Genomic DNA, 19,518 nt, shown 5'->3' with positions numbered 1-19,518 from the left:
TCTAGGAAAATATAATTGGAGTGAGGTTCTGAGTTAGTTGTAATAATTTTTATTAGATGGACTATGAAAGTTAGGTTTTTGTCTGGGGGGTGATAGAATGCGTGTAGTTTGTACACTTGGTTGTCTGTGAATCGTGCTGTGAGCCCCAGGTATTCACATGAGTCTATAGGGTCTGAGAGAACTTTAGAGATGATGATGTTTGATCTGTGGATACAGGCCACTCCTCCTCCCGTTTTGTTTAGCCTATGTAGTCTTGCAATGTTATAGTTAGGCGGCACCAGCAGGTCTAGGCATGGGGAGCATGATTCAGATAGCCATGTTTCCGTTAGAATAGCCACATCAGTATCTTGATTCATGATTAGGTCGGCAATGTCAGCGGCATGTTTCATTGCTGAGCAGCAGTTGATAAGTTGGCATGAGATCTTTTTTGTAGGGTTTTCTAGGTCAAAGTTGGAGTCGGGCCACTCTGGGCTAAGCATTATTTCTTTCAGGTTATTAGAGTTTGATTTTCTGTGATTTGTGTGTGTTATTCTGTTGACATTAATTGGGACCACCTGAATCTTCCGGCTGCTTATCTTATCAGGGAGGATGGAAGTTGTATCATAAGAAAGCAGTAGGTTTTGGGTTTCAATCTCCGACAAATATCTAAGAAAGATACGTGGACGGTAAATCCTATTGGAATGAGGCAGTGGGGTTGTGTTGAGCTTATTGTGGAGATTGTGTGCCGATTTTTGACTCTGGATAATTTTGGAGAGAAATCTTCGTATTCCTAATTGCGTTTAACATCCCTGTAGCTATCCTATCTGTCTAAGCCATGAGCATTTCTAATTCCTTTCCTGATGGTGGTAAGAGTTGGTGTTTTTGCGACGGGACTGCTGGCATCTGGATCGGTAAGTTGGAAGGTTCATCTTTCGGCTGTTTCTTTATATCTTTCGTTCTTTCAGTAATTATTTTTTTGCTCTGAAGGACAGATCCTGTATTAATATCGGTCGTGGGATTTGTCGTCCGAGGGTACTGATTCTTGGGTGTTGTGTCCTTCGGATCAGTGATTTGTAATGTTGTGGAGGTATTCGCATCTGATGTGTGCAAATTGGGCGGCTTGTTAGATTTTACTTGGATTGCTTGTATGGGATTATTGCTGTTTGTTTTGCGTATGTCTACTCTTGGGTTGTTTGCTGTAACATGTGTCTTTGTGTTTTGTCTAGTACTAGAGGATATAGAATGTCGACTCTCCTGATCTGTTCTGCTGTCTCTCTTTTCATTTACCCTCAGAGGAGTATGAATGGAGGTGTCCAAGCTGTCGTCTTGTTAGTGAGCTGAGATAGGGATGTTATGATCCTGATCTTTTAGCGTAGTAAAGTAATCATCAAATAACTCAAGATTCGTAATGACTGCTTGGATGAGTAAAGTGCCATTTTTGTAGAAGGTTATATTTAGTGTGACCTTTAGATTTTTCGAGGGATTTATAATCAACTTCGTTCCGACGGGATGTGTCTTGATTCTTTGATGTTTAGCAATTTCGACATCGCAGTGTGCCATTTATCTAGTGATCTAGTGTAGAAAATTAAACCGTTAATAATCACTCAGTTGTTTGAGTTAGAGGACGGGGTCCTACCGTTTGTGTTTGCTGCAATGTCCTTGACCGTCCTGGGGGCATTGATTTGAGCCCGTGTGTTTGCCCGCTTGTTCGCTCGCCAGACCCGCCACTTCACATCACCGCAGCCGGTCTCCCCCTACCGCCGCAGCTCCTCTCCATCAGAGCGCGGCCGCAGTGGGGGGGGGGACCGCGAGTGCCGGGGACTACTGGGACCAGGAGCCTTTGCGGCCACAGGCCGCCAACGCTAATCCCGCACCAGGAGGCGCATAAATCTGAGGTCATCACCCCGCCCGGGACAAGGGCGGGGCCATCCAAGGCCGGAGGAGGCTGGGCTGGGCCCCCCTTCTAATGTTGAACATCAAGTAAGACCCTTTCCTCAATTGACTCGATACAATCTCAGTGGGAGAGACACTACTTTCCTGGTTTTATCGTTGGTCGGAGATACTAAAGGGTATAAATGGCTGCTAAAACAGGGAAAGGAAGGAATTGTATCCCTGGGGCCACAAGTGGGTCAGTTACTGGTACATTAGACATGTTCATAAAGCGGGCGACATCAGTGTTGGAGAAAGAAATTGCAATCACTGAACGCCGCTTGTCATTAGAACCTTTATACAATAGGCGTTCATCATTGGGCCCAATAACATTGGCAGTAACACCCGAGAATTCAGTCCCACAAATTCTTCATGATTCTAACTCTCCATTACTAACGTGTGGGACTATTAACGAACGTAGCTCCACGTTAGAGATTAATGAATCAATTCTGTCTTATACAAGAATGGGATTAGCCCCACAGATACAAATAAAGTCTGGCCAAAATGAAAAAGTAAATCCAAGACCTGGTTTACAGGCAAAAAGTCAGGTGTCATGCCAGGGGCAAAAGGGCAAGAGGAAACGTGGGGGCACTCACCAGAACGGTAGATCACCAAAACAAATTAAAATAACTAAAAAAGCTGGAAAGCCGGTAACACGGCCCGCCATTATTTCTTAGCACTGCCCAAACCCCCCCGATCCTATATTAATTCCTCCAATACTACCACCACAGCAGGTTTTGGAGTCTTTGCACCCAAGCCTTGTGGCTTTTATGGGCCAAATTGAACAATTGGTAAAGTCCCTTATCGTACCCCTATTAGAAAGAATTAAAAATTTAACTGAAAAAAAATAGGGTGTTTGGAAAAAACAGCAATGGCTAATCGTGACTTACTGAGGAAAATAGATGCTAACTTCCATAATAGCACCGAAGTACCAAATGGCGCTGGAAAACTCCCTACGGGAAACCTTCCTGTTGTACCCTGCAGTTTGACCAATACCATAACAGAGAGCCATAAAGTGTCTTCTGTAGATAAGGTACTGTTAGGGGACAGTGTCCAACCCCTAATTAAAACGGTAACAAAAGAACTTGAAAGCCTGGTAACAAAAGATACTATCATGGGGGTGGACCACAGGAAAAATAGACATCAAGAAGGGTCACTAGTAACAAAAATAAGACCATATATCCTTGTATTGACCTGCCCCCGCAATCAATACCATACATCGTGGTCTTGACCAGAGTGCCCGAGTTGAATAATGACCAAAGGGAAACTTACCCAGATCTAAAAAATAAAGTAACTTTTTGGCTCAACACTAATAGACCTCTTTCACCCCATTTACATGCTGAAATGTTACATGTTAGGAGAGTAGACTGGGTGGGCCACAAACCAAAAGATCTACCAAGCGATTGTATATTAGTCAACTTTAGGGATTGACGGGTTGTGAGGTTTATCTGCAATTGGAGTGATTGCAGAGCTAATCATGGTTTACAAACCCTAGATTTAAATTATTTCTATCTGTCCACATACACAAACCAAATAAAAATAAATCAATGGCAGCAACGGGGGGCTTTCGATGGAGATGGAGATAGATTTAATATCCCTATGTTTAATCGCTATGAAATATTGCAGGGTCTGGATGAAGTCGATTGACTTAAAACTGAGATTCGCCCTGTAAATTCGGGTCAAATTGCTAAAATTGTCACTCAAAATCGAATGAGCATGAAAGAAGGAGCGACTGAGAGGCAGATAAATACTGTGGTTAAGACAAACGATATTAATGGGAATAAAGAGGGGACGCAGAGGGAGCTAACTGAAGAGGTAAATGCAGTGATGAATCTCAAGCCAAATTGTATTACAAGTTTGACAGGTGGCGAGACCCCTAGGGCCAGCTGGTCTTTCTTGTATTGGAATATTGCAGGCCTAAAATCAAAACGGGGGAACGACCACTGGGTTAAGCTAGTAAATATGTATGATTTTGTCAGCTTACAAGAAACGTGGTCGACTGTTCCACTTCATGTGAGTGGATTTAAAACTTTCATTTCCCCAGCCATTGACTCTCTACATGGGAGGGCCAAAGGGGGTTTAATCACATATGTGTCCAACTTGTTTCATTGTTTGAAAAATGAGTTTCTTTTTAATAACTTGTATTATCATATAATCAGGATTACTATAGATAAAATGTTTACATTGATTTTGGTACATTTTTATTATAATGTTCCTTCAGAGCTGATGGAAGACATTCTTATAACCTTATGTAAAGATATAAAATTGACGTTATGTGGGAGATCTAAGGATGTCTGTGTCATCTTGGGCGGGGATTTTAACTGCTTTATATGCGAAAGCGGTGAGATAGGAACCTGCGGCATAATGCTGGATAATGATGATAGTTTAAGCCATTTTGAGCATACCAAGTGTGGCTATCTTCTTAATGACATCATTTTTGGATGTGATATGGGTTTTGTGAATAAAATGGTTAGACCTGAGAACCCCTTTGAACCTACTTTTAATGGTAGAGGGGAAAACTCAACTATTGATTACATATTGATGACGACCAGACATGGGGGAAAGACCCAAGCTTTTAACGTCCTGGATAATCCGTTGAGCGACCATTTCCCACTTAGCCTAGAAATTATAGGGAAACCCAAAGATCAGCACAAAAGTAATATCCTAAAACCGTGTGTGGATAATATTGCCATGGTTAGGAAAAATGGCTACGCTCTAAAATGGACTAGTGTGATGCCTGCAGATTTCCTCCATAGACTGATTAGGATTTGCGAGCCCCAATTCCACGCCTGTACAGATGTGAATATTGATGATCTTGATTTTATAAATTTTTTTTTAGATATCATCTCCCAAATAAAGAACAGCCTATGAGTTGAATCGAAAAATCGCAAAAAGACTCAAACTGGCTGGTTTGATACCACTTGCACCAAGTCTTATTCTAAGTTAAAACATGCCCTAAAAGCGCATGACAGAAAGAATGCCCTAAAAAAGGAAGCGTGGGAATCATTGTGCGAGGCATCTTTAAATAAAGACCCAGCAGCCTTTTGGCTAGTGGTTAATGCACCACCAATCAACGATAATGCTCCCGCCAGGATAGAAATAGCGATTACTGAAAGGGAATGGGTGAACCATTATGCAGATTTGTATTCCGTGATGACCTCCGAGGGTGATTCCTCAGTAACGGATAACATCATGGAGGATCCCCATCGTACTTTGGTCATCCTCAACCCAGCTATATCTGTAATGGAGGTTACTGCAAGTATAAATGCTAGTATGGCAGGGAAAGCACCCGGACTTGACGGGGTACCAGCAGATTTATATAAATATAATACTGTTCTGTGGACCCCGCTTCTCACACAGCTTTTTAATGTTACTTCGCGCGGAGGCCTTCTTTCGTCCTGGTGCGAGTCTATAATAGTGCCGATATACAAGAAAGGCGATAGATCTAGTTGTCACTGCTATCGCCCAGTATCGCTCCTGGACTCCACAATTAAGATTTTTGGCCGCGTGATTTTAAAAAGACTTCAGTCCTGGGCGAAAGAAAATGCAATTATTACCGACCTTCCATATGGTTTTAGAAAGGGATTGAGTACGATCGATCAGTGTCTGAACCTATATGCCCTTATTGAAAAATATACTAAAGTTAAGGGTGGTTGTATGTTTTTAACCTTCGTTGATCTGACGTCAGCATTCGACTGCGTCACTCATTGCAAACTATGGAGGGTCCTTGAGAACCTAGGAGTTGAGAACTCAATAGTCCAATTTCTTAGGGAACTTTACTCGGGGGCAAGAGTCAGGTATGGGAAAAATGGGGAATGTAGTGAAACTTTCGGAATTTCCAGGGGAGTACAACAAGGTTGTGTCCTTGCCCCTTTTCTCTTCGCACTATACACCAATGAGGTGAGAGAACATTATTACGGGAGTGCAAGGACATGCCGATGGTGGGTAAAAGACCAATCCCAGCGTTATTATATGCAGATGACGCTGTCCTTATGGCAAGAACACCAATGGCTATGCAAACCATAGTCACTTCCTTTACTGATTTTATGTCCAAATTGGACTTAAGGATAAATTGCACTAAGACCTTCAGCATGAATTGTGGCCATGTGGCAGCTAGAAAGAGAAGGACAATTTTTGTCTCCTCGAGTCCAGTTGACAGCACCTTAACTTACCCGTACCTAGGCGTGTTATTCGACCATACCGGTCGATGGAATAATGCAATTAAAACAAGAAGGTTATTGTTTAGTAAATCAATAATGGCATTAAACATTTTTAGTAAACGAATGGGTAGAAAACCAATTGGGTAGATGCTTACAGTATATAGAGCGACCTGCGTAGCAACTGTCACATATGGCGCTGGACTGTGGGGGTATGCTAATGTGAGAACACTACAGGTGATGGAAAACTCCTTTATGAAGTATCTTTTAACTGTCCCAGAAAGCGTATCTACATATGTTTGCCATACTGAACTTGGAGAACCATATTTAGAAGACACAATAAAGGTTGCTCCAGTTCTGTTATGGCATAGGGCCTGGACCACTGAAGAATGTAAATTAAACCGCTCCATCTTGAACAATGTGATGAGGTTAGACAATGGTGGTAGGTTTGGTTGGTTAAGTTATGTAAGGAATTTTCTCACTGTCCTAGGTTTCTAAAATTATTTCACTGAACTTCTATCTTTGTGTGACATTTCTAGAAAAGATCTCAAGGAAAAGTGTATGAGCCATCTAGAAAAGTGCAGAATAACTAACGAGATGGTGAAACAAACGGTGGTTGCTCATCAGTTGACAATAATTAAAATAAAAATGCAGCCATATTTAAAGTTGCAAATGAGCGACCATGAGAGATTTTTTCTAACTCGTTTTAGATTAAATCTAATATTTAGGTCACTTAGCTTCCCCAATATGAATGATTGGACAAAAATTTTACCTAAATGCCCATGTGATGAAATTTCTGAATAATCAGACATTCATATCCTTTTCTTTTGCAAATTCTATTTGATCCCAAGACGAAGATGGATTATTCCCCTGTTAAAGACTATGGAAATGAATCGTTGCCGCCCTGCCTTTTTGGCTGTTCAAAGTTTGGACAATATTTTAACTGTTGTATCTATTTCAACGTTTTTTAAAAATGTTTTTAGATCAAGAAAGTCTATTATATCCTGATTGGTGATGAAGTATCTGTATTTTATGACGAGATTCTGTAAAATGTGATTTTATTGTACTTTTATGGTTGTTCTATTTTAATAACCGAATAAAGATTTGATTGAGTTAGAGGAGGGGTCTAAGATAAGTGTTTTAGGGTTTTTCCTGAGCAGGTTGTATTTAAAGGTTTTGGAAGCATTTTTAGAGAGATTGGAGCGGTAGGCTATCGCTCGTGCGTTATTACCTGCAGGAAGCAGATTTGCTCCTTTCATTTTGTAAATGGTGCATATAACTCCTCTTGAGAAGCCTCCTCCACTATATTGTCTGAGTTTATATTTTAGTGCAAAAGGTACTCACATAATTGCTGCTGAGATTGCCCTGTAGAGGGTTAAGTTATCTATTACCTAGTGCATTCTCATTACATCTACCCATTTTCAAGGTCTATACATTCTTTTAGAAAATTCTGTCTTGCCGTGAGTGATAGTATCTATGTCTTTGAATACCAGCTTTACGTAGCCAATTGTCATGGCCTATTATTTCTTTTAGCTATCTGGTCCTTAGTGTTAGTATTTTTGGGATCTAAGTATTCACTTATTTATTAGATCACATTTCTCTTTATACTGGGGATGATTTTCGTTCCTTAATTTATTAATTAATTTATAATGTGTTTATCAATTGTTTTATTTATTCTGGGAATGCAGGTTATCTAATTATTTAATTCATTAATTATAAAATTAATTATCCTGGGAATGCTGGTTAATTGTCATTATTTAATTAATTAATAATATAATTAATTTTTCTGGTAATGTTGGATAATTTTACTTATTAATTAATTATTTATATAATTAATTATTCAGGTAATGGTGATCTTACCTAACTTATTTATTTTAATTATTCTATATTTATTTACAATGGTTTCAGAATCCTGGTGGTGTCAACCCTATTTTTACTTCTGTAGCTTGTTTATCCCTTCTTCCTTCTCACTAGTCTTCTTTTTGTGTCAAAAGTTATTTACATTGGTTTCAGTATCCTGGTGGTGCCAGCCCTATTTTTACTTCTGAAGTTTATTTATCCCTTCTCACTAGTCCTCTTTCAGTGGCTGTTGTGGGAAGGGTTAGTTTAATGCTCCACCATTTTGTTGTTTTCGAGTGCCGAGTGCTCTTGTAAACGGTGTCAAAATGGCGGATAATAATAGCAGCAAATAGAGTTCCCGACTAGACCAGGAGCTCACAAAGTGGCTGTTCCACTGTTGCCACAGTAGGCTTCCTCTGTGCTAGAGAGCAGTGCTTTCTCCATGCATCCTCTCAGTCCCTCTTTCCGGGTTCTTATGCTATGAGCGTGATCATCACTGCTCCCAAGCCTCTCCTCATGCCTCCTGTGGCCGCTCCCTCTGTGCTAGAGAGCGGCGCTCTCTTCACGCATTCTCACTTCCCCGTCCCGGTTACACCTCGGGTCGTGATCTTCGCTGCTCCCGAGTCTCTCCCAATGTCTCTCCTAAAGCCTTTTCCTCTGTACTCCGGTTGTCACAAGGGCGACCCTCCATGTCTTCAGCCAGGCTCCCTCTCCTTGTTTTGATCTGGGCCCAGGGGAGTTCACTCAGATCCTTTCCTCTCTTCCTGTATGCATGGGGAGAATGGGGGGATTACAGACACCACCTCTTAATCCTGGCTGTGCACGGACCGATCCACATCCCGAGTCGTCCGCGAAAGGGGGTAGCACCGACACCCATCTCTTCAGGCCCGGCCAGGGAAGGTCCGCTCCATATCTCGAGTCGCCCTCTTCCAGCCTCTCATTGGTGTGAAGCTCATCTTTCTCCGCGTCCTCGTCACCTCTGGATGAAGCGGTGATGATTCAGTTAGATCCCTGCATTGTCCGGTGGGTGTGCCGACAGCGGTGAGTCCTATGCTCTAACCTCTTCTTCTTCAATCAATCAATCAATCAATCAGTGACACTTATAAAGCGCGCTACATACCCGTAGGGTCTCAAGGCGCTGGGGGGGGGGGGGTGCCGCTACTGCTCGAACAGCCAGGTCTTCAGCTTCTTCCTGAAGGAGAGGTGGTCTTGGGTCAGGCGCAGGTCGGGAGGGAGGGAGTTCCAGGTCTTGGCGGCCAGGTAGGAGAAGGACCTTCCTCCTGTAGTCGTTCTTCGGATGCGGGGGACGGCGGCGAGGGCGTGGTTGGCTGATCGGAGGTGGCGTTTGGGAGCGTAGAAGTTGACTCGGCTGTTGAGGTAGCTCGGGCCTTGGTCGTGTAGGGCTTTGTGTGCGTGGGTGAGGAGGCGGAAGGTGATTCTTTTGTTGACGGGGAGCCAGTGAAGGTCTCTCAGATGTCCGGAGATGTGGCTGGTTCGTGGGATGTCGAGGATGAGTCTGGCTGAGGCGTTCTGGATCCGCTGGAGTCTCTTCTGGAGCTTGGCGGTGGTACCGGCGTAGAGGGCGTTGCCGTAGTCCAGTCGGCTGGTGACGAGGGCCTGGGTGACGGTCTTCCTGGTCTCGGTGGGGATCCACCAGAAGATCTTCCGTAGCATGCGTAGGATGTTGAAGCACGCCGAGGAGACGTTGTTGACTTGCCTGGTCTTCGTATCTTTCGCAGCCTCTCCGCGTGTGTTTTGCAGGTTGTGCGTGCAGGCTTAGCTGGGATTTACTCTAACAAAGCTATCCCCAGCCCGGAGCTCCTTCTTCAAGCTCCTCTCTGCTCAGTGGCCATTTTTGATGACCATATTTTCTCCATATTTCATCCAGAACTTTGAATGAAATGTTGCCATCCCCTAGTAGTTCTGTGTCGTTAAATGTTTTCCGTGTTCTGTCTTTATTTGCAGTGTAAAAACTTAGTGAGGCATCAAACTTTAACCCCGATTTCAAGCCACTTTATGTTTCCCACCTGTTTTGCCCTTACGGGCTACATAACACAAGTGCAATACCACCCCAACTTGGGTGTCTGTATCTGATCAATGGTTTGCGACTGCAAATGCGATCACATACCTAATTTTGGTAGATTCTTTTTGACGAATTGCACATAATATGGGTTCTAATGTCAATAAGAAAAGCAAGGTGACTGTAAACACAACTGTCTAGTTCCATGTGTGAATGAAGGAAGAGGAGATATTTATTGTATTTACTATCTTAGAGTTCTTGTATCAGACCATCACGTTATGAATGAAGCCTTCCCGTATGCCAGGCTACTCCACTGTTTATCCAAATAACTGCACTGAATTATTTTTCACCTTCAAAAGATGGTGCTCACACCACTCCATTGCATTCCCAATTAGATATCAGAATTATCTAGTATTATCACTTGCTAGGCGTCTCTGGACAAATCCAACATGTACGACTTACGGATCACTGAAAAAATATAGAATACAAACATATAGATGAAAAAAATATCGAAGAAAAACATATAGAAAGACAAAATATCGAAGTCCTATCTATAAACAGGTAAGTACAAAAATATCGAAAAAAATATATGCTTAGTCAAAATATCGAATTTATTTAAATATCTTAAAAGTAATTTAAAATTAATGAAATAATAACTATAATTAATTAAAACATACTTAATACTTAAATAACTTAAACATTATTAAATCATTAATTTAAGTTAAAAAAAAAAAAATACAATTTCACTGCAAGTACCAGAAGGCTGTGAGGCGGCATGCGCCGTGATGTGGCCCCGCCCACTGGGGCGTGGTACCAACAAACATTTAAGTGCATCTAAATGCCGAGGCAGATTCAGTTCCACTAGCCTATGACAAAGGGAAGAGTCCCGAAACGCGTCGGCTTTTTTATAGAACTGCTCTCATCCCACCGACCTGTGCTGGCAGCCCTGAATAAATGAATGCTGTTACCGACCTGTTGTTTGGGCTCCTTTGTTTTGTGGCAAAACTTGTGTGTTTAATTTGGAACGGCCATGCCTGGTCGTGAAGGAGTCCCGCTGCGTGTTAGCAGACCTGGATGCCGTCATATGCCGACATCGTACCAGGACAGGAGCGATATTCAGGACATTATTGTGCCAGCGCTGGCTAAGGAGGAGTACAGCAAACCCACTGAGGTAATACCCATGGATTAAAAACTATCTGCATGGCAGCTCACTTGAGGAGTACAAAGATTCACTGCAAGTACCAGAAGGCTGTGAGGCGGCATGCGCCGTGATGTGGCCCCGCCCACTGGGGCGTGGTACCAACAAACATTTAAGTGCATCTAAATGCCGAGGCAGATTCAGTTCCACTAGCCTATGACAAAGGGAAGAGTCCCGAAACGCGTCGGCTTTTTTATAGAACTGCTCTCATCCCACCGACCTGTGCTGGCAGCCCTTAATAAATGAATGCTGTTACCGACCTGTTGTTTGGGCTCCTTCGTTTTGTGGCAAAACTTGTGTGTTTAATATATATATATATATATATATATATATATATATATATATATATATATATATATATATATATATATATTAACATAATATTAATTAAAAATATACAATATTTTACTGTAGTATAGCAAGAGGTTAAAATGTACTATTACCACTTCAGCAACTGCAACAGTAGGGTAAAGGTTGGATAGCGTAGGGGTAAAAATTACTATTCCCACTCCAGAGAGTGCAACAGTAGGGAAAGCGTTGGATAGCGTAGGGGTAAAAATTACTATTCCCAGAGAGTGCAACAGTAGGGAAAGCGTTGGATAGCGTAGGGGTAAAAATTACTATTCCCACTCCAGAGGGTGCAACAGTAGGGAAAGCGTTTGATAGCGTAGGGGCAAAAATTATTATTCCAACTCCAGAGGGTGCAACAGTAGGGAAAGCGTTGGATAGCGTAGGGGTAAAAAACTTACTATGCCCACTCTAGTGAGTTTAACAGTAGGTAAAGTAAACATTTAATATATTAATACAAATAAATTAAATATCAATACCAATGAAAAATTAATTAAACTAAATTAGAAATTAAAATAATGTCATAATTAATCAAATAAAAATACAAATAAATATTAGTTATTAAAATGAATTTCCTATTAATACAAATTAATTACCAAATAAAAATTAATTAATTACCAATTAAAAGTTAATTAACAATTAATTCTAAAAGAATACCAATAAATAAATTAACATACTTAATTAATTACAATTAAATTACTTCCCACCCTATTCCCCTATAAACCCACAACCCGCTACAGAAAATAAATTAATTAAATTAACATAATTATCAATTAACCGATTAATAAAGATTAATTACCAAATAAAAATTAATTAATTACCAATTAAAAGTTAATTAACAATTAATTCTAAAAGAATACCAATAAATAAATTAACAGATTTAATTAATTGCAATTAAATTACTTCCCACCCTATTACCCCTATAAACCCACAACCCGCTACAGAAAATAAATTAATACAATTAACATAATTATCAATTAATCAATTAAGAAAAATTAATTAACAATTAAAAAATAATTAAAAATTAAAAATAATTAATTACAAATTCATAATTAATTAACAATTAATTCAAATTAAATACCATTAAATAAATTAACATATTTAATTAATTACAATTAAATTACTTCCCACCCTATTCCCCTATAAACCCACAACCCGCTACAGAATAACATTACACAAAAATTAAATAACATAAAAAAAGACACTTAAAAAAATTTGATATTATTAAAAATTCGATATATCTTAATTACTATATTATAAACTTCGATTTTTTAACTTTCTATATTTTAAAAATCGATATTAAATTACTTACCTTCAAAACGATATTTTTCACCTCTATATTCTGTCCATTCGATATTTTGTCCATTCTATATTTTTACTTCGATATTTGTGCCATTCTATATTTTTGAATTGATATTATGTCTGTATACCACGACTTACATTGCGAACTCATTAGCAGCTAAGCTCTCAAGTTTTCATGAGTAGCTCATCCAGTCCATGTTTGTTTGCTTTGAGTTCATAGACTTGTAGTTCTGAATTTACAATGATATGTACAAGACTACCAGTCCCAAAATGCAAAAAAAAAATCTTAACTGGAAGAACTACTCGTAAGACCTGAGAAACTTGATAGTTCTGAAATAACAGTGCCTTCTGAGAATATTACAGTCGTGCTCTTTCTCATCCCCTTTTTGTCCACAGACACTCCCCAGAGGCGTAACAAAACTTGTAGGGGCTAAAAAACAGCCTTCTCAAAGCTGACTCCTGGCTGAGCAGGCCACATTGCCCCACACTCACTTTATTATTAATATTATATTATATTCGGATTTGTAGTGCACATGGCTTCCCCAGCAATGGGGCGTCCCAGCGCAACCAAAGACTCAAGGTTGTAGCAGGTTGTAAGGGGTTTAGGCCGGAAAAAGCCAGGTCTTTATGGCTCTGCGAAAGGCAAGATGATTCTGAATTCCTCTGATTGAGGCAGGAAGGGAATTCCATAGTCTTGCCACAAGCACTCTAAAAGAGTGGCCACCAGCTCTGGGTCTTAAAAATCGGGGAACACATGCCAGCCTTGGTCAGCTAAGAGTAAAAAACGTCGAGGAACATAAAGAGTCAATAGGTCAGCCAACACCCAAGGTGCTTGCTGAGTTAGAATCCTGTGGGCCACACTAAGGGGGTCATTAGGATAGCGGGCGGACTTTGCCCGCCCGCCATCCTGACGGGGAATGGGACCGCCCGCCATAAGGGCGGGGTCCCATGGGTGGTATTAGGATGCAGCCGCCAGAGTGGCGGGCGCATCCTGCATTTATAACATTGTGGCGGGCGGTGCTCTCTGCACCGCCCGTCACAATGCCATAAATGCATGTATGCATTTGCATACACAATGCGGCAGGCACCGCGCGGTGCCTACCGCATTGTATATGCAAATGTAGGGGGGTAGCACAGGTCCCCCCCGTGTGCACCCCCACCCCTCCTTCACTTTGGGGGCCCGTAGTGGGCCCCCAAAGTGAAGACCGCATGCCTTTCCATGGCGGCATTGCCGCCACAGAAAGGCATTGTAAAATGCCCATCATAATATGGCTGGCCGTGTCTGATAGACACCGCCACCATATTATTCCGCAAGGCGACCGGGGCGGAAAAGCGGCAGACGGTCTTTCTGTCCGCCGAGGTCCCCCCGCAATACTAATATGGCGGGGGGAAAACGAGTGAGGATGTCGGGCAGATTGCCCCCGCCAGGCTGGCGGTGGCTACCGCCAGCCTGGTGGGGGCAATCCGCCCGACATCCTAATGGGCCCCATAGTGTCTTGAACTGAACCCTTTGCTCCACTGGCCACCAATGGAGTTTGGGTGGTAAAAATTTAGACACAGAACAGGACTTGGGGAGTGCCAAGAGAATAGGGGCTGCTGCATTCTGTATTCTCTGCAAACGTCGAGTGCTGGACTTATTGGCGCCTAAATAAAGAGAGTTGCCATATTTCAATCTAGGTAAGATTGTTGCCTGTACAATGGTCTGACGAATTTTAGAATCAAAGAAGATAAGTAGGGGTTTTAGTCCTCGCAGGAGCCCAAAACAGGTCCATGCTACTGACTTTGATTGGGTATCAAAGGAGAGACCACTGTCAAACCACAAACCGAGATTCTTAACTGCCTCTTTCGGTGAGGGCGCTGGTTTTAGTTGATCTGGCCAATATTGCTCAGACCACATATCCTTGTCCCTCCCAAACAGCAGAATTTCAGACTTACTGGCATTCAGCTGTAAATAATTTGAAACCATCCATCCACAATCACCATCAAGTCATCCTTAAATTTCACAAGGTTGTTGTTACAATTCTTTGAAAAGACAATAACCAATTGGGTGTCGTCGGCTTACAACACCAATGACAACCCTCTGCTTTTAGCCACCGCAGCTAGAGGTTGAACATATATATATATATATATATATATATATTAAAAAATAAGGGGCTCAAAATTGAGCCCTGAGGCACCCCCTGTTGCAAGGCATAAACCTGAGAGCAAAAAGGGGAAACCAGGACCTGGAAAGATCTGCTCTCCAAAAAAGAACGCAGCCAGGACAAGGCCGATCCCCTAATTCCTATTTCCTGGAGGCGATTAAGAAAGTCTCACATGGGAGACGGTGTTGAAAGTGGCACTTAAGTCCAAAAGAACCAAGGCCGCAGAGTTTCTGACATGAAGGTTACCACGGATTTCTTCGGTCACTGCCAACAGAGCTGTTTCGGTAGTGTGGCGGGCCCTGAAACCATTTTGCGAGGAGTCTAGAATATCATTTCCCTCGATAAACTCAGAAAGGATGGTATTTACGTGAGATGCTACCATCTTGGCAAGAAAGGGCAGCTGAGAAATAGGACGGTAGTTACCCAGCTCTGCTGGGTCCAGGGACGGTTTCTTCAGAAGGGGTATGACTTTGGCGTGTTTCCACGCAGTTGGTACCGACGCAGTGGTTAGAGATAAATTGATCAAATCCCTGTTCACTGGCGCAATAATAGGGTCATACTGACGAAAATGAGCAGGTGTCAAAGGATCGGCTGGAGAGCCTAACTTAATTTTCAGACAAAGGGACTAAAAATCAGAGAGGGATAGTAAAGGAAAAGACGCGAGAACACTGATCCCATTGGATCCAGTGTTCCTGTGCCTTTCCATCGGAACCGTAATGCCAGTGGCCGGAGGGAGACTCTTATAAATCTTTTCCACCTTGTTCATGAAATAACAGGCCAAGTCATCACACTAAGAATTAGAGACGATGGCAGAGTCCACCTTCAACCCCGAACTCTTCATAACCATGAGCAGGGTGAAGATGGTTTTAGAGGGGTTGTTACTCGCCGAGATTTTTTACGCTATAAATTCTGCCCTGGCTCTCTGGGCAAGTTTATGAAACAGCTTAATAGATGCCCTATATTTGTTTTTTGCTTCCACAACATAAGTGCACCTCCAGGCACACTCCAGTTGCAGGCAGTGTTTTTTAGCTTTAATCAGCGAGTCATTGAACCAAGGATTAGATTGCCCTCTTTTTCTTACACTCAGTTTAGCTGGGATGCAACTGTCTAAAGCTAGTGTCAGCCAGTTTTGAAATCGCAAATGTGCATCCTCAATGTCAGGTGGTAACTGGGGCTTCAGACTGGACAATACATCCAAAAAGTAATTGGTGTCTAGCTTATGCCAGGGACGTTTTTAGACTGGTGTGGGGCAGTTCAAAACTGGTCCTCCTAGCCACCGCAAGGAGAACGAAATAAGAAAATGGTCTGTCCAGGCCATGGGGATTGGTGACACAACCTTTAAGGAACCTAGGTTGGAGAATATAGGGTCCAACAAGTGACCTGCAACGTGTGTGCTCTAAGGAACACATTAGGCCAGCTGACAGGCCTCTAAATCAGCCAGAAAACAGGTAATCTCCGAGTTGCCAACATTATCAAGATGTAAATTAAGGTCGCCTAAGATCATAAATTTTGCTGCTTTACTCACGAAGAGATTGACTTTATTCAGCAATTCTTCCCTGAATATTTCAGACGGCCCTGGAGGTCGATAAATAAGAAAAACAGTTATATTAAGGTTGTGATTTAACGTTATTTTAAAAAGGGCACTTTCACAGTCTGGGATATCCTCCTTAATAAAACTGCATTATATGTCTCCTTAAAAATGACTGAAATGCCATCCCCTCTGCTTCCTGATCAATTAACTTGATTCATAGTAAAACCTTGTGGGAGAGCCAGCCAGGACTCCGCAGTAGATTCCTGCATAAGCCACGTCTCCGTTAAGAATAGTACATCTGGAGTCTCATTCAATAATAGGTCAAAGATCTCCCCGTGGTGCTTTTCAAGCGACCGACAGTTGAGACTAAGAAACTTAAACTCAGGAAGGCCAGAAGGGAGAGGCTCTAATTCACCTACTTGAAATTGGAAATAGCAATGCTGGCGCTTAAAGGAATCAGCCAGGGGAGCCCTGGTCAAAATCGGGCCTTTTATGTCCAACGACAAAAGCTCGGTGCGAGAATACCTGCTTAAACCAAAATGTACCCATTGCAAATTGAGGTAGGTTGCAAAAAATATCATAAAACTGTTCCTTGGAGCCAGGGACGCGATGGTGGGGGAGCTGGAAACCGTACTCAGCATGAGAGAAAAAGAGAAAACTCCTTTCAAAATATCTCAAATTAAACATTCGCCGCTTCGAGGCAGAAATCCAGGTCGACAACCAAATTCAAGTTAGTTTATTTAATTCAAACATTAATATACACCAATCAAAGCATTATGGTGTAGAAATACAAAGTAAACAGAATGAAATTGAATCTCCGGAAGTGATTAAGGCGGTACAACAAGAAGAAAACAACCAATTAGATCACTGAAACATACATTATCAAAAGACAAAAATGCACTTTGGATTCCATCAAGTTACGGTTAAAAGCCCTACAAATCTCCAATTATCCTTACACCACCTCAAATAGGATTCCTAATCTGGAGTAAATTTGGCAAAGGTGGGGAAGAAAGGTGTCAGCCGTTAGAGCCTTCCTAAGAAGTAACTCCAACCAGAGTCAAGTAGCCTGTAGCCTCTAACTTTAGGATGAGGTCCATACCTCAAGGAGCCCTAAAGTAGAGTGTCGGCTGTCCCTAACTGCTACACAACATAAGCAATCTCTGAATTAAAGCACCTCCCATCATGCCACTAGTACATTTCCATTTCCAGCACCCTACAGCTACCTTTCTCTCCCACCATGTTCACACGCTCAGATATTTCGCATGTCCTTGGTGTAATCTCCTTCTCCCTTGAGAACAAGTCCTCCATTCGTTATCGCATTTCTTCTACACAGGCCTCTCTATCTACAAGGATAATAATTCTTTCCCACAACAAATGAGGGCTTGTCCACCTTCAGGGGGAACACAAGAAACATGCAACATTCCACAACACAAGCAAAATACGATTACAAACGTTAGATGGAAAATACATTGGGAAAGCATTTTAGGCCTACAGTTAGGCTAAATTAAAATGCACAGGTTACATTAAGTGCGTACTTCTAAAGGTAGGTAAACTATCCATTCAACAATTATAAACGGCAAGCCTCGTAAACATCAGTGTCATGAGCATTAAATGTAAACAAATTGGCATAACAAGTTAAAGGCTATTCCCTCAGTTAAATGTTAAGGCACAATCCTGTCAGTTACAATTCTAACGGACACATGTGATTTGTGTGAATCATGAGAATACTCAAAACATTGTGTATGTTTCTTTTTCTTCCCATACTTCAGTCACACAGAATATATGTGAGTGCAGACTAACAGTGATTATAACTCACTCCTAATGTTACTTCAAAAAGGACCCAAAATACTCTCCTCCAATGGTCATCCTTGTAACTTCCTTGAACGTTAAACTGACTAAAATACGTTTCACAAAAAATCCAGGGTAAATTAAATTAAATGTAAAAATGTTCCAATAAAATCACCATCATTGACCTTGTATAAAACTACTGTCTCTTGAAATCTCAACTCTAGGTCAGACAGTTCAACTGGACTGTGATCAGGTTTCCGGATCACTGAACCAAATCGATGCCGGCAACGGGCAGGTTTTCGGAGTGAATGCAAATGACGACATTTACACCCTCTACAGTAGCGGATGGACAAAGATCTCTGGTGCTCTCACACACATCTCAGTGGGGGCTGCTGGAGTCTGGGGCGTGAACAGAAACAACTACATCTACAAACTAGTGGGCGGAGACTGGGTCCGGACTGATGGTAGGTGTAAGTCAATGTTACTGCTTGTGAATGAATGAATAAATTAATGTGGGTGAGTGCCTCGTATAATCCCTGTAACCTGCAAAGCCTCAATGAACTTCCTTACATGAAGGAGCGGGTGCAGAGAGTAGTAAGAAAAGGTAAGTTTATCCTGACCTTTTATGCAAAAAGGTTCTGAAACATTAATATTGAAGGCAGTGAGAACTGAGCAGAAAGGAGAGAGCTGTATGAGCACAGTTTGTAGTGCCTAATGCAAGGCTCCTTGTTTGAGCAACAATACATTCTAAATATTGGTGTATACCCTTTGTCTTATGCTCGGTTACGGATGTCACAAAATCATCAGTATTACCTGCAAAGACACAAGTATGTTAGTAATTATGCAGTAATGTTGTCCATTGGGCCAAAGGGGTGCAGCACAGACCACATATGTGTGAAAAAGGCCGCTTTATTGAAGACAGGTGCACATCACAAAAGTAAACCTAAGCCTTTGCCTTACGAAACTAAGCCTCACTATACATTCATTCACCTACTTTCACTTCCTCCCACCTCCCCTAATGTTACCCCCCCTTTTGCATAATTTTCGTGCAACTGTTTAACTCCTACTCTTTCTGTAACTGTTGACCTTTAACTCCTGTAACCTTTAACTGCTTCTATTAACATTTATTTATTTATTTTATTTATTTATTTAAAATTTATAATGCGCAACAGCTACCCGCAGTGGGTTTCCCGGCGCAAGGGATAGACTGAAGAAGAAAACTGACATCAGACACAGCTGAATTTAGCAACAAGAGCTACAGGGAATTAGTTTAAAAGAGTAGG

The 19,518-nt window shown here is 41.7% G+C and overlaps 1 protein-coding gene across 1 annotated transcript in view; it reads left to right on the top strand.

Moving 5' to 3' along the window:
* LOC144755304 (fish-egg lectin-like) overlaps positions 1 to 19,518 on the top strand; it is a 135,448-nt gene that overhangs the window by 67,764 nt on the left and 48,166 nt on the right. Inside the window, exon 2 of the mRNA XM_078644099.1 lies at positions 18,460 to 18,699. Coding sequence (XP_078500225.1) covers positions 18,460 to 18,699 — 240 coding nt within the window. The remainder of the gene's footprint in view (positions 1 to 18,459; positions 18,700 to 19,518) is intronic.

Source organism: Lissotriton helveticus, chromosome 5_1 (genome assembly GCF_964261635.1).
Source record: "Lissotriton helveticus chromosome 5_1, aLisHel1.1, whole genome shotgun sequence".
NCBI lineage: Eukaryota > Metazoa > Chordata > Amphibia > Caudata > Salamandridae > Lissotriton > Lissotriton helveticus.
Note: the sequence above shows the minus strand (reverse complement) of the source record. Positions and strands in the feature narration are given on the sequence as shown.